The 15,005-nt window shown below is 46.1% G+C and overlaps 1 protein-coding gene across 2 annotated transcripts in view; it reads left to right on the top strand.

The window, feature by feature from the left end:
• ZNF786 (zinc finger protein 786) overlaps positions 1 to 15,005 on the top strand; it is a 54,300-nt gene that overhangs the window by 30,361 nt on the left and 8,934 nt on the right. The window contains exons 1-2 of one of the 2 annotated variants that reach the window (XM_023225469.1): positions 4,401 to 4,587; positions 13,207 to 13,333. In XM_023225469.1, the coding sequence (XP_023081237.1) occupies positions 4,408 to 4,587; positions 13,207 to 13,333 (307 nt within the window). In that variant the 5' untranslated portion in view covers positions 4,401 to 4,407. Of the gene's footprint in view, positions 1 to 4,400; positions 4,588 to 13,206; positions 13,334 to 15,005 lie in introns of those variants that run through there. The other variant, XM_026456366.2, reaches the window with a different exon arrangement.

The following is a 15,005-nucleotide window of genomic DNA, read 5'->3' as shown; positions in this document are numbered from 1 at the left end:
ACTGGGCACGGTGGTTCATGCCTGTAATCCCAGCACTTTGGGAGGCCGAGATGGGCGGTTCACTTGAGGGTAGGAGGTCAAGACCAGCCTGACCAACATGGCAAAACCCTGTCTCTGTTAAAAATACAAAAATTATCCAGGCGTGGTTGCATGCACCCGTAGTCCCAGCTACTCGAGATGCTAATGTGGGAGAATCACTTGAGCCCAGGAGATAGAGGTCACAGTGAGCCAAGATCATGCCACTGCACTCCAGCCTGACACAGCAAGACCCTGTCTCAAAAAAAAAAGAGTAGGCATTCAGTAAGATGTAACTCCATATTATGAACGGAATCATGTCCCCTCCCCTTTCCAAATTCACAGGTTGAATCCCTAACCCCCAGTGTGACTGTAAGATCAACTTGACACCTTTACTAGTCATAAAACTAACACGGGAGAGCCCAGCATGCACATGGACCTGAGCAAAGTGGGTGGGGAGGCAGAGGCTGCAAGTGCTGTGCTCCACGGAGCTCCCCATCGGTGGAAAGGAACTCCAAAAATGAGGGAGAAGCGCTCCCACCTCCAAAACCAGCAGCAGAGCAGCAAGCTGTGTCTGTCTGTGTGCGTGACTATTTGGCTGTTCTGAGCTGCATCTGGTACAGCCATCTCTTCTGTTACCACATATGTGCTAATGACTTTCAAATCTGTACATCCATATTTTCAATTTGTGCCATGAACATCTCAAACACAAAATGCCCCAAGTAAGACTTGTCACCTGTATCAACCCTCACTCTAGCCTTCTTTGTTGTTATTGTTATTTTGAGACAGAGTCTCGCTCTGTCACCCAGGCTGGAGTACAGTGGTGCAATATTGACTCACTGCAACCTTTGTCTCCCGGGCAATTCTCCTGCCTCAGTCTCCCGAGTAGCTGAGACTACAGGCACCCGCCACCAGGCACAGCTAATTATTATTATTATTATTTTTTGGTATTTTTAGTAGAGGCAGGGTTTCACCATGTCAGGCTGGTCTCGAACTCCTGACCTCAAATGACCCGCCAGTGTCAACTTCCCAAAGTGCTGGGATTACAGGCATGAGCCACCGTGCCCAGCCTCTACCCCTCTTTATTACACTGTCCTGTATTTCCTACCTCTGTATACTAAATCTACCTCATCTCCAAAGTTATAAATCTGATGATGCACCTAGATTTTCTTAAACCCAATCTAACATCTAGCTCCTGATTCTTCCCAAACAAGATCATTTCTCACTCTCTATTGTTACTACTTTAAGTTCACTTTATTTATTTATTGAGACGGAGTCTTGCTCTGTCACCCAATCTGGAGTGCAGAAGTAGCAGTACTTCCGAATAACAGGCACCTGCCATTATGCCTGGTTAGTTTTTTTTTTTTTTTTTTTTTTTTTTTTTTTTTTTTGAGTTTGTGTCTTTTTCTGTTGTGCGGGCTGGAGTGCAGTGGTGCAATCTCGGCTCACTGCAATCTCCACCTCCAGGATTCAAGCGATTCTTCTGCCTCAGCCTCCCAAGTAGCTGGGATTACAGTCACGTACCACCATGCCCGGCTAATTTTTGTATTTTTAGTAGAGACGAGGGTTGCACCATGTTGACCAGGCTGGTCTCGAACTCCTGACTTCAGGTCATCCGCCTGCCTCAGCCTCCCAAAGTGCTGGGATTACAGGCGTGAGCCACTGCACCCAACGAACAATTTTTTAAAAAAGAAAAAGAAAAAAAAGGCTATTCCAACGGCGTTTTAGAGGGTGGTGAAACTTCTAATAGCCTTGTAACTGGGCCCCTTGAGAGTTCAGCATCTTGCAGTTCTTAAGGACTGAATAAATGAAAATTCTGATCAGGCTTTTACCTGTTTGCATGTTTTAACCACTTGCTTTTTGCCCAGTATTCCTTGTTCTCACACTGTAATTACATACTGCTGATGTACTGTTTCATTTGAGGAGGAGATAACTTCAGGGTCATGAAAAACTGTTGCAGGGGGAATGAATGCCTTCAGGGTCGTTGAGTCCAGCCCCTGGTGCCAAGAAGCCTGATTGCTCAAGGTGTTATCAGAGACTGAAGAAACACAGACTTTCCCCCTTGGTTCCCTGAAACTCCCCCTCCCTTACTCTCTAGCCCCATAAAAACTCTGTGCTTCTTTTTGTTAAGACAGATTTTAGAGATTTGCTCTGCTGCCTTCTCTCTTTGACCAAATCTGTTAAACCTTTCTCCATCTCCAAGCACCGATGTCTCAGTGTTTGGCCTCATCTGCCCATGAGGTACACAAGCCTGATTTTGGGGTTCTACAACAGCCTGATTATGATGTCCGTTACATGTTTATACATATGCTAAAATTTGGAGTTCTATGTAGTAGTATAGAAGCTATACTTCTATATAACTTAAATTTATTTTTAAAGAAGTTAATAGTTAAAAGTTAATAGCTGGGCGCGGTGGCTCATGCCTGTAATCCCAGCACTCTGGGAGGCCGAGGCGGGCGGATCACCAGGTCAGGATATCAAAACCATCCTGGCTACCAGAGTGAAACCCCGTCTCTACTAAAAATACAAAAAATTAGCCAGGCATGGTGGCCAGCGCCTGTAATCTCAGCTACTCGGGAGGTTGAAGCAGGAGGATTGCTTGAACCCAGGAGATGCAGGTTGCAGTGAGCCAAGATCGCGCCACTGCACTCCAGCCTGGGCAACAAGAGCGAGACTTCGTCTCAAAAAAACAAAACAAAAAAATCATAGCAGTATGCATTAAAAAACTGTACTGTATACATAAACTTTGGGAGGCCGAGGCGGGCGGGTCACTGGAGGCTGGGATTTCGAGACCAGCCTGACCAACACGGTGAAACCCTGTCTCTACTAAAATACAAAAAATTAGCTGGGCATGGTGGCGGACGCCTGTAGTCCCAGCTACTCGGGAGGCTGAGGCAGGAGAATCGCTTGAACCCGGGAGGTGGAGGTTGCAGTGAGCCGACATCCTGCCACTGCACTCCAGCCTGGTGACAGAGCAAGACTCCATCTCAAAAAAAAAAAAAAAAAAAAGAAGAAAAGGCCTGGCGCAGTGGCTCATGCCTGTAATCCCAGAACTTTGGGAGGCGGAGGCAGGTGGATCACGTGGTCAGGAGTTTGAGACCAGCCTGATCAACATGGTGAAACCCCGTCTCTACTAAAAATGCAAAAATTAGCCGGGCGTGGTGGCGTGCACCTGTAATTCCAGCTACTCGGGAGGCTGAGGCAGGAGAATTGCTTGAATCCGGGAGGTGGAGGTGGAGGTTGCAGTGAGCCAAGATTGCGCCACGACACTCCAGCCTGGGTGACAGAGCGAGACTCTGTCTCAAAAAAAAAAATAAAAAATAAAAAAATAAAAAAAAAATTGTACTGTATAACATTTGGAAAAATAAAAAACATTAAATAGTAAGGTACATGTACATTTCACAATTAATTCCGGGACAAATACAGATATGCACATGCTCCTCAGCCTATGCAGGGACTATTTTATTTCTCATGGACATCCTCCCCCAACTGCATACTTTTCCTTTGCTACTTTAGCCTGACACGTAAGACATGACTAGGACAGAATGCGAGGCTTATTTTCTGGGGACAATCGCCACCCTCTTCGTCGCCCTCTCTTTTCTGTCTCTCCCTGGTTTCCCCTTCTGCGTCTTCACACCTCTCCCCTGCTCTTATGTTCTCGTGTTTCTCACGCCCTGTGTCATGGCCTCCTTCGTCTTCTCCCGCTCGGTCTGTGTCTCCCGCCCGGGCTGGGGTGCCCGGCCGCATCCTTGGACCACCCTGAGTCCCTGCAGGCGGCCCTGAGGCCGGGGTGGCTTCCGCATGGGGTCTCTGCCCAAGGCCGTTCTCTGCCAAGGAAGTAGCGTGGCCGTCCGGGGAGTCCAGAAGGGCTGTAGACCCACGGGGACCGGACCTGGTGGGCGGACCTCCCTCTGCGTCCCCCACGGGACAAGCACGGGGCCCCGACGGTCTCCGCGTCCCCGACGGGATGGACGCCCCGGGCCACCGCGCGCCCCCCACCCACTTTCCGGCCTCGCTGGATTCCCGGGACCCCCCTCACAGACAAAGCCTGACTCGGGGGCGGCTTTGGGAGGAACCGCACCGAACACTACCCTCTCGCTGCCTCTCAGTCTGGGTTTCCGTGGAGCGCGTCTCCCTGTCCCTGTGCCTGATCTCTCCATGTCCACCTGTCCCTCCGTTTCCACTCTGGTCAGCTCCTCAGCTTGTCTCTGACCGCCTCCCTCCCCAGATCCCGGGAGTCCCAGGGTCCCTCAAAGACCGGCCTGTACTGAGGGCGCCCAGGCCCCTGGGTCCCTCCTCTGAGGACCGACCCTCGGGCGGCGCCGCTTCTCACGCCCGCAGGGGGCGCTGTGGGGCGGAGCGTCAGCCGCGGCCGGGGGGCCGGATCCCAGCATGCACTGCGCCCGACCGGCGCTGCGTTTGGCTGCCACCCGGGTTAGGCCTGGGAGTCGGGTTGGGGCGGAGCGGAGGGGAGTCCGTGCGCGGCAGGGCCGCTTGCCGCGGAGCCGTCGGAGACGGTCGGCGTTGTCAGGGCGGGGCGGGACCGCAGCGGCCATGGCGGAGCCGCCTCGGGTAAGCAGGCTGGCCTGCATGGACGCCCGGTTTCGGGGTCGTGGTGGGTCCTTGGGTTCCGGGCTACCCCGCGTCCTAGGGTCGCCGTGGGTGCCCGCGGTGCACGGGTTGGACGGAGTCTGCAGGCCGCTTCGGCTGGGGGTGTGGATTCAGGGCCCTCCGTTGAGCCGATGGCCTCCGCTCCTGCGGCTTGTCCATAGCCAAACCCCTGGGACAAAGCCAGTCGTGGACCGAGACCGACCTAGGAGCGGGGCGGAGCCTGGGCGAGGATGCCTGGCGGGCGGGGAACGGACGGCGGAAAGGATAGAAAGGTTTGGGGCCAGAGGTGGATGTTACAGGTCAACCAGTTTTACACCATAGTCACAGAAATCAGAACAACTGTTCCCAAAGATTTAAGATTCCGAATGGTTGAAATGGTATTTGGCGGGGGCTTCAGTGTCAGAATTTATATTCTAGCGTGGTTTGTGTTGAGTGTAAGATGATAACGTTGGGAGGAGTAGAAGAGCATACAAAAGATTAAGTTAGTCATTTCTTAAAATCGAGGTTTAGAGGGTATTTTATCTTGTAAACTTTTCTGTTGAGGATTTTTGCTGATTATTAAATGAATTAGACCGGGCGCTGTGGCTCACGCCTGTAATCCCACCACTTTGGGAGGCCGAGGCGGGTGGATCACCTAAGGTCAGGAGTTCGAGACCAGCCTGGCCAACATGGTGAAAGCCCATCTCTACTAAAAATAAAAAAAACTAGCTGGGCATGATGGCAGGTGCCTGTAACCCCAGATACTCGGGAGGCCCAGGCAGGAGAATTGTTTGAACCCGGGAGACGGAGGTTGCAGTGAGCTGAGATTGTGCCATTGCACTCCAGCCTGGGCAGCAAGAGCGAAACTCTGTCTCCCGAAATACATACCTAGCTATATATTTGGGGAAAGGATATAAATAGCCAATCAGAGACCTGAAAAGAAAATGATTAATGAACAAAAGAATGGATTTTAAAACTTGTGACATTCAGGCCAGGCACGGTGGCTTATGCCTGTAATCCCAGCACTTTGAGAGGCCAAGACGGGCAGATCACTTGAGGTCAGGAGTTCAAGACCAGCCTGGCCAACACGGCGAAAACCCGTCTTTACTAAAAAATACAAAAATTAGCTGAGTGTGGTGGCAGGCGCCTGTAATCCCAGCTCCTCAGGAGGCTGAGGTGAGAGAATTGCTTGAACCCGGGAGGCAGAGCTTGCAGTGAGCCGAGATGGCGCCACTGCACTCCAGCCTGGGTGACAGAGTGAGACTTGGTCGCAAAAGCAAGAAAGACAAAAAAAAAAAAAAAGCCTGGGCAACATGGTGAGACCTCTCTCTAAAAAAAATTAGCCAGGTGTGGTGGCATATCCCCGTGGTCCCAGCTACTCGGGAGGCTAAGGCAAGAGAATCACATGAACCCAGGAGATCAAAGCTATGGTAAGCTGTGTTGGCACCACTGCACTCCGGCCTGGGCAACAGAGTGAGACCCCGTTTCAAAAAAAGAAAAAAAAAAAAACCCTAAAAGAACTACCTGAAATGTGCTAGTGGAAGTAGACATAGCAAGGGTTGCAGTCTGTGAGCTATTGTGAAGTGGTGAAAGGAAGGTTATCTGAAATGAGATGGAAAGTTGTGACCCCAGAGGCGAATAGGTAGGGGTTATAACACAGGGTAATCTGATGTTTGAAGTGTGTTGCATGTGTGCATTTTGTGTATGTCTATGCAGCTTAGTTCTGTTTGTTCACATAGTACAGTTTCTCACCCTTGCCTCTACTAACATCCTGTGCTGGATAATTTTCTGTTTTGTGGGCTGTCCTGTGCATCGTAGGTTGTTTATTACTATTCTTGGCTGCTGCATACTAGATGCCAGTAGGCCGCCCCGCTTCCCCATATTATAACAAAAAATGTCTCCAGGGGACAAAATTGTTCTGATTGAGAATCATTAATCTAGTGTTTCTTATAGACAGAATTGCACATAAGCAAATGCAAAATTTTGTAATATATTCTCTCCTAATATATCAATCATGTTGGAATAAATTCACGTTTCAAAACAAGCATTATAGCAGAAATGACTATATTTCCTTAAACTTAAAATAATGAATTTCTGATTTAAGTGTTGCTACATCTGCAGTTTGGATATTTGTCCCTAAACCTCACGTCAAAATTGGACTTGCAGCTGGGCATAGTGGCTCACGCCTGTAATCCCAGCACTTTGGGAGGCTGAGGCAGGTGGATCACGAGGTCAGCAGATCAAGACCATCGTGGCTAACAAGGTGAAACCCTATCTCTACTAAAAATACAAAAAATTTGCTGGGCATGGTGGTGGGTGCCTGTAGTCCCAGCTACTCTGGAGGCTGAGGCAGGAGAATGGCGTGAATCTGGGAGGTGGAGCTTGCAGTGAACCGAGATCGCGCCACTGCACTCCAGCCTGGGCAACAGAGTGAGACTCTGTCTCAAAAAAAAAAAAAAAAAAAAAAAAAATTACCCCACCTTGGTGTTCCTTTACAGCAATACTAAACAGACTAAGACAAATTTTAAGGCATCCTTAGAATTTTTAAAACTCAACTCTAAATTTCATAATGAATATAACAAAAAGATGGGAAGTCCTACCCAAAGCAGTCCAGCAAGAGAAAGAAATAAAAGTCACCAAAATAGAAATAGAAGTCAAACTATCCCTGTTTGCAGACTGTATGATTCTATATGTAGAAAACCCCATAGCGTGCCCACATGCTCCTTGATCTGATAAACAACTTCAGCAGAGTCTGAGAATACAAAAATCTATGTACAAAAATCAGTAGCATTCCTATACACCAACAACATCCAAGCTAAAAGCCAAATCAAGAATACAGTCCCATTCACATCTAGTCAAAAATGCCTAGGAATACAGCTAACCAAGGAGGTGAAAGATCTTTACAACAAGAATTACAAAATACTACTCAAAGAGATCAGAGATAACACAAAGGGAAAAACATTTAATGCTCGTGGGTACGAAGAATCAATATTGTTAAAATGGCCATACTACCCAAAGCAGTTTCCAGATTCATTGCTATTCCTATCAAACTACTAATGACAATTAGAAAAAAAACTACGTTACTGGGAGTGGTGGCTCACGCCTGTAATCCCAACGCTTTGGGAGGCCAAGATGGGCAAATCATGAGGTCAGGAGTTCGAGACCAGCCTGGCCAATATAGAAACCCTGGACTCAAGCAGTTCTCCCACCTCAGCCTCTCAGGTAGCTAGGACTACAGGCATGTGCCATGCCCTGCTAGTTTTTGTGGATTTTGTTATTGTTTTGGTAGAGACGGGGTTTAGCTATGTGGCCCAGACTGTTCTCAAACTCCTGGGCTCAAGCGATTCGTTCACCTTGGCCTCCCAAATTATTGGGATTACAGGTATGAGCCAGTGCCTGGCTGAAAAAACTATTTTAAAATTCATATGTAACCAAAAAAGAGCCCAAACAGCCAAGGGAGTCGTAGGCAAAATGAACAAAGCTGGAGACATCACCACACTACCTGACTTCAAACTATACAAGGCTACAGTAACCAAAACAGCATGGTACTGGTAAGAAAACAGACATGTAGAGCAATGGAACAGAATAGAGAACCCAGAAATAATGCCACACACCTACAATCATCTCATCTTCTACAAAGTCAACAAAAACAAGCAGTGGGAAAAAGACTCCCTATTTAATAAATGGTGCTGGGATAACTGGCTAGCCATATGCATAAGACTGACACCGCACCCCTTCCTTACACCTTACACCTTACACTCAACTCAACGTGGATTAAAGACTTAAATGTGGCCGGGCACGGTGGCTCAAGCCTGTAATCCCAGCACTTTGGGAGGCCGAGACGGGCGGATCACGAGGTCAGGAGATCGAGACCATCCTGGCTAACACGGTGAAACCCCGTCTCTACTAACAATACAAAAAAACTAGCTGGGCGAGGTGGCGGGCGCCTGTAGTCCCAGCTACTCGGGAGGCTGAGGCAGGAGAATGGCGTAAACCCGGGAGGCGGAGCTTGCAGTGAGCTGAGATCCGGCCACTGCACTCCAGTCCGGCCACAGAGCAAGACTCCGCCTCAAAAAAAAAAAAAAAAAAAAAAAAAAAAGACTTAAATGTAAAACCTAAAACTATAAAAACCCTGGAAGATAACCTAGGAAATTGCGTTCTGGACATAGGCCCTGGCAAAGATTTTGTGATGAAGACTCCAAAAGCAACTGCAACAAAAACAAAAATTGACAAAGGGGACCTAATTAAACTAAAGAGCTTCTACACAGCAAAAGAAGCTATCAGCAGAGTAAACAGACGCTCTACAGAATGGGATATTTGCAAAGTATGCAACTGACAAAGGTCTAATATCCAGAATCTATGGGGAACTTAAATTTACAAGCAAAAAACAACTGCATTAAAAAATGGGCAAAGGACATGAACAGACACTTCTCAAAAGAAGAAATACACATGGCCAACAAGTTTATGAAAAAATACTCAGCATCACTAATCATTTGAGAAATGCAAATCAAAACCATATCAGGGCTGGGCGCATTGGCTCATACCTGTAATCCCAGCACTTTGGGAGGCCGAGGCGGGTGGATCACGAGGTCAGGAGATCGAGACCATCCTGGCTAACACAGTGAAACCCTGTCTCTACTAAAAATACAAAAAATTAGCCGGGCGTGTTGGTGCATGCCTGTAGTCCCAGCTACTTGGGAAGCTGAGACAGGAGAATGGCGTGAACTTGGGAGGCGGAGGTTGCAGTGAGCCGAGATCGTGCCACTGCACTCCAGCCTGGGCAACAGAGCAAGACTCCGTCTCAAAAAACAAACAAAAAACCAAAAAAAAAAAAAAAAACTGTATCAGTCGGAGTAGCTATTAAAAAATAAAAAAAAAAACAAAGTTACAGAGAAAAGAGAACACTTATACACTGCTGATGGGAATGCAAATTAGTTCAGCCATTGTGGAAAGCAGTTTGGTGATCTCTCAAAGAACTGAAAGCAGAATTACCTTTTTTTGTTTTTTTTTGAGATGAACTTTTGCTCTGTTGCCCAGGCTGGCGCCATCTCGGCTCACTGCAACCTCTGCCTCCTGGGTTCAAGCGATTCTCCTGCTTTAGCCTCCTGAGTAGCTGGGATTACAAGCACGTGCCATCACACCCAGCTAATTTTTTGTACTTTTAGTAGAGACAGGGTTTCTCCATGTTGGCCAGACTGGTCTCAAACTCCTGACTTCAGGTGATCTGCCCGCCACGGCTTCCCAAAGTGCTGGTATTACAGGCGTGAGCCACTGCGCCCAGCCAAAATTACCATTTGACCCTGCAATCCCATTATTGAATATATACCCAAAGGAATATAAATTGTTCTGCATAAAGACACGTTTGCATATGTTCGTTACAGCACTGTTCACAATAGCAAAGCTGTGGAATCAACCTAAATGCCCATCAGTGGCAGACTGGATAAAGAAAATGTACATATGCACCATGGAATACTATGCAGCCATAAGAGAAAATCGTATCTTTTGCAGAAAGATGGATGGAGCTGGAGGCTATTATCTTAAGTGAGATAACACAGGAGTAGAAAACAAAGTGCCGTTCTCACTGATAAGGGTGAGCTGAACACTGAGTACATATGGATACAAAGCAGGGAATAACAGACACTGGGGCCTACTTGAAGGTGGAGGGTGGGAGGAGAATGAGGACTGAAAAATTACTTACGGGTATTATGCTTATTACCTGAGTGATGAAACAGTCTGCACACCAAACCCCCACAACACGCAATTTACCTATATAGCAAACCTGCACATGTAGGCCTGAAACTAAAATTAAAAAAAAAAAAAAAACTTTGGCCAGGCGCAGTGGATCATGCCTGTAAATCCTAGCACTGGGAATCCAAGGTGAGTGGATCACCTGAGGTCAGAATTTCGAGACCAGCCTGGCTAATGTGGCGAAACCCCATCTCTACTAAAGATAAAAAAATTAGTTGGGCTTGGTGACTGGCACCTATAATCCCAGCTACTCAGGAGGCTGAGGCAGGAGAGCTGCGTGAACCCCGGGGAGCAGAGGTTGCAGTGAGCTGAGATCGTGCCACTTCACTCCAGCCTGGGCAAAACAGCAAAACTCTGTCTCAAAAAAAAAAAAATGATTAGACTGGCTGGGTGTGGTGGCTGACGCCTGTAATCCCAGCGCTTTGGGAGGCCGAGGTAGGCAGATTGCCTGAGGTAGGAGTTTGAGACCAGCCTGGCCAACATGGTGAAACCCCGTCTCTACTAAAAATACAAAAAAATTAGCCCGGTGTGGTGGCATGTGCCTGTAATCGCAGCTACTCAGGAGGCTGAGGCAGGGGAATCGCTTGAACCAGGGTGGTGGAGGTTGCAGTGAGCCGAGATGGTACCACTGCACTCCAGCCTAGGCAACACAGTGAGAGTTCGTCTCAAAATAAATAAATATAAAAGATGAATAGGCTGAGCACGGTGGCTCATGCCTGTAATCCCAGCACTTTGGGAGGCCAGGGTCGGTGGATCACTTGAGGTCAGGAGTTGGATACCAGCCTGACCAACATGGTGAAACCCCGTCTCTACTAAAAATGCAAAAAAATTAGCCAGGTGTGGTGGTGCACACATGTAGTCCCAGCTACTCAGGAAGCTGAGGCAGGAGAATTGCTTGAATCTGGGAAGTGGAGGATGCAGTGAGCTAAGATCACGCCACTGCACTCCAGCCTGGCAACAGAGAGAGATGCCGTCTCGAAAAATAAAAAAATAATAATAAAGTTGAAACAAGATAAACTTTAATACCCATAGAAAATAAGGATATATGGCAATAACAATGGTAGTTCAATAAAAGGTGGAATGTATGCTTATGTAATTAGAGTGTTTTAAACTAACAAATATATAATTTACGTACTTCTAGTTGTGAGCCTCAGGAAGTATCCATTTATCCCATCAACCATAATAAACACAAATATTAAACAATACTAAACATTTGCATACATTGCATTTTTTCTAATGCAGTTTTTAGAAAAGCAATAAAATTCAAAACCACTTGCTGGTAACTCTTAGTCTTCTGCTTCTGGGGAGGCCTCAGAAGACTTACAATTATACGGCGTTCTCATGGCTGGCGCAGGAGAGAGGCAGCGAAGGGGGAAGTGCTACACACTTTTAAACAACCAGATCTGGTGAAAACTCACTATCATGAGAACAGCAAGGGAAGTCCGCCCCCATGATAAGGTCACCTCCCACCAGGCCCCTCCTCCAACCCTGGGGATTGCAATTCAACAGGAGATTTGGGTGGGGATACAGCCAAACCATATCAAGTGTATGCCTAGGCATTTTATTGTTTTTTTCAGCCATTGTAAAAGGTACTGAGTTCTTGATTTCTCAGCTTGGTCGCTGTTGATGTATAGCAGCGCTACTGATTTATATACATTAATTGTGTTACCTGAGACTGTGCTGAATTCATTTGTCAAATCTAGGAGTCTTTTGGAGGAGTCTAGGATTTTCTAGGTAGAGGATCATATCATTGGCAAACAGAGATAGTTTTCCAATTTGGATGCCCTTGATTTCTTTCTCTTGCCTGACTGCTCTGGCTAGGACTTCCAGCCTTACAAATTAATGTAAATTAAAATACTGAAATACAATTTGCCACCCCACATTGGCAAAAAATAAGATTTGAGAACATCTTGTGCTGGCAAAAGTGTAAAGAAACAAGAAGTCTCATGTTAATACCAAGGGTAAATGTGCTGGATTCTTTTTGCAAGGCAATCTGATGTTATCTGTTAAAACTGAAGATGTATATTCTCTTTGATTTAATAGTTCTCCTTTTTAGATTTTATCCTGCAGAAGTAAAAGCACTAATACATAGGAAGCATATAAGAACACTGTAATTTTTTTTTTTTTTTTAATTTTGAGACTGAGTCTCGCTCTGTCAGCCAGGCTGGAGTACAGTGGCGCGATCTCTGCTCACTGCAACCTCTGCCTCCCAGGTTCAAGCAGTTCTGCCTCAGCCTCCTGAGTAGGTGGGATTACAGGCGCATGCCACCACACCTGGCTAATTTTTGTATTCTTAGTAGAGACGGGGTTTCACCATGTTTGTCAGGCTGATCTCGAACTTCTGATCTCGTGATCTGCCTGCCTCGGCCTCCCAAAGTGCTGGGATTACAGGCATGACCCACCGTGCCCAGCTGAATACTGTAATTTATAATGGTAATGGAAACAATATATGTCCCATCAGTGGGGTATATCTACTCATGGAATATAAGTGCTACTTTACCAAAAAAATAAATTTGCCTCAATATATATTATTGATCTGGAAAGAGCTCTGTGACATATTAAGTGAATGAAGTTACAAAGTGATTTGTTCCCATTTTGTAAAGAAAATAATTCATGCTCTACATATGTATATATACTTTGAACAAGCATAATGAAATGTGGAGCAGGGGATGTAGTGGTTAACAGCAGAATGATGTAATTGGAGTAGGGGAAGGAGTAGTTCTCCAGGAAGAAGTTGCTGAACAACCAGAAACATGTGTCCACTGCAGAAGTCTTTTAAATTAATAAGGAGGAAGGAGCTGGAGTTATTTTGAAGCAATCATGAATGCATGTGTCTTATGTCTACAATTTCAGCTACCTCTGACTTTTGAGGATGTTGCCATTTATTTCTCGGAGCAAGAATGGCAGGATCTAGAGGCATGGCAGAAGGAGCTTTACAAGCATGTGATGAGAAGCAATTATGAGACTCTCGTCTCTCTAGGTAAGACCTGTTCACCTTTGTGGGTAGGTCATGGAACTGGATCATGTAAGGGGTCACAGTCACTTGATGCCCCTGTTTCTCAGGTAGCAAGATTTCTCAGAAATTAACTCAGAAAGAAAGAAAAAAAAAAAAAAAATTAACTCAGAAAGGTATTTTTACCCTGCCATCTATTGTTAATACTTTGGTCAAAATTGTTAATCTTTACTCAAGGGTAGACATTGTTGCATGAGAATATTTGAGCAATGTAAGGTGGTCCGGGTGACTAAATATTATTTATGAGGGGCCTTTAGTCATGACTTACTGTCAGGATGCCATGATTGTCCACGTAGGAGCACACCTAGCGCACATTTATGATGTGTTCTGTATGTCTTTAACCTAAGATGTCCCTACCTCACAGCTTTTACAGTGGGGTCTAAATACTTCAGAAAAGCTATTTTTGAAGGGTGTACAATAAAGTGTTTGTTTTTTTGAGATGTAGTCTCACTCTGTCACCCAGGCTGGAGTGCAATGATGCAATCTTGGCTGACTGCAACCTCTGCCTTCTGGGTTCAAGCAATTTTCCTGCCTCAGCCTCCTGAGTAAGTGGGACTACAGGTACGTGCTGCCACACCTGGCTAATCTTTGTATTTTTAGTAGAGAGGGGGTTTCACCATGTTGGCCAGGATGGTCTTAATCTCCTGACCTCGCGATCTGCCCACCTTGGCTTCCCAAATTACTGGGATTACAGGGGTGAACCACAGCGCTGGGCGTGAAGAGTAGCTGTCTCTGCTGGGTGCGGTGGCTCACGCCTGTAATCCCAGGACTTTGGGACCAAGGGGGTGGATCACGAGGTCAAGAGATCAAGACCATCCTGGCCAACACAGTGAAACCCCATCTCTACCAGAAATACAAAAATTAGCTGGGCGTGTGGTGGGTGCCTGTAGTCCCAGCTACTCAAGAGGCTGAGGCAGGAGAATCACTTGAACCCGGGAGGCGGGGGTTGCAGTGAGCCGAGATTGTGCCACTGCACTCCAGCCTGGCAAAGAGTGAGACTCCGTCCCCCACAAAAAAAAACACCACCACACCTGGTCCCTGTTTCATTCTTATCTCCACATTCAGTTAACCACGTGAAGGCAACCACTTTTAATCATTTTTGTTTTAGTTTTTAAAGTGGCTTCCTCCAATCTATGCATACAGTAACACTCTCGATTTATCGAGTTTAGACAGCATTAATTAATTACTATGAAAAATTAGGTGTTAGTTCACTTATACAATCCCTCTTCTGTCTTCTCCCCAGCTTTTGAGCCTCCGTTGGTCAGATTTATAATTTAAAATAATATGTTTAAGATTCTAGATTGTATTCCATCAGTTTCATCTCTTGACTCCTTCATTATATAAAAATAATTAGTTCTCTAGTACTTCCCTTCATCTCTTCTGCCAGTTGATGACAGCCATACCACTTCCTTTATACTGCGAAGCTTCTAGTATTTATATTCTATTCTGTTACCATAGTTAACTTTTGCAGGCTGTATGTATGGATTGTTTCTAAAACATAACTGAAAACATTACATTATTTTCATTGTTACTGAAGAATCAGTTACAGTAAATGAATCTCTGGTGACAAATATATAATTCTATGCCATTAACCCTGTGCCAGCCTAATAAGAATGTTCCAAGCATCAAGATCAAATGG

This window comes from Piliocolobus tephrosceles, chromosome 8 (assembly GCF_002776525.5).
Source record: "Piliocolobus tephrosceles isolate RC106 chromosome 8, ASM277652v3, whole genome shotgun sequence".
NCBI classification, from domain to species: domain Eukaryota; kingdom Metazoa; phylum Chordata; class Mammalia; order Primates; family Cercopithecidae; genus Piliocolobus; species Piliocolobus tephrosceles.
The sequence above is the reverse complement of the archived record's forward strand: the minus strand, read 5'-3'. Positions and strand labels throughout refer to the sequence as shown.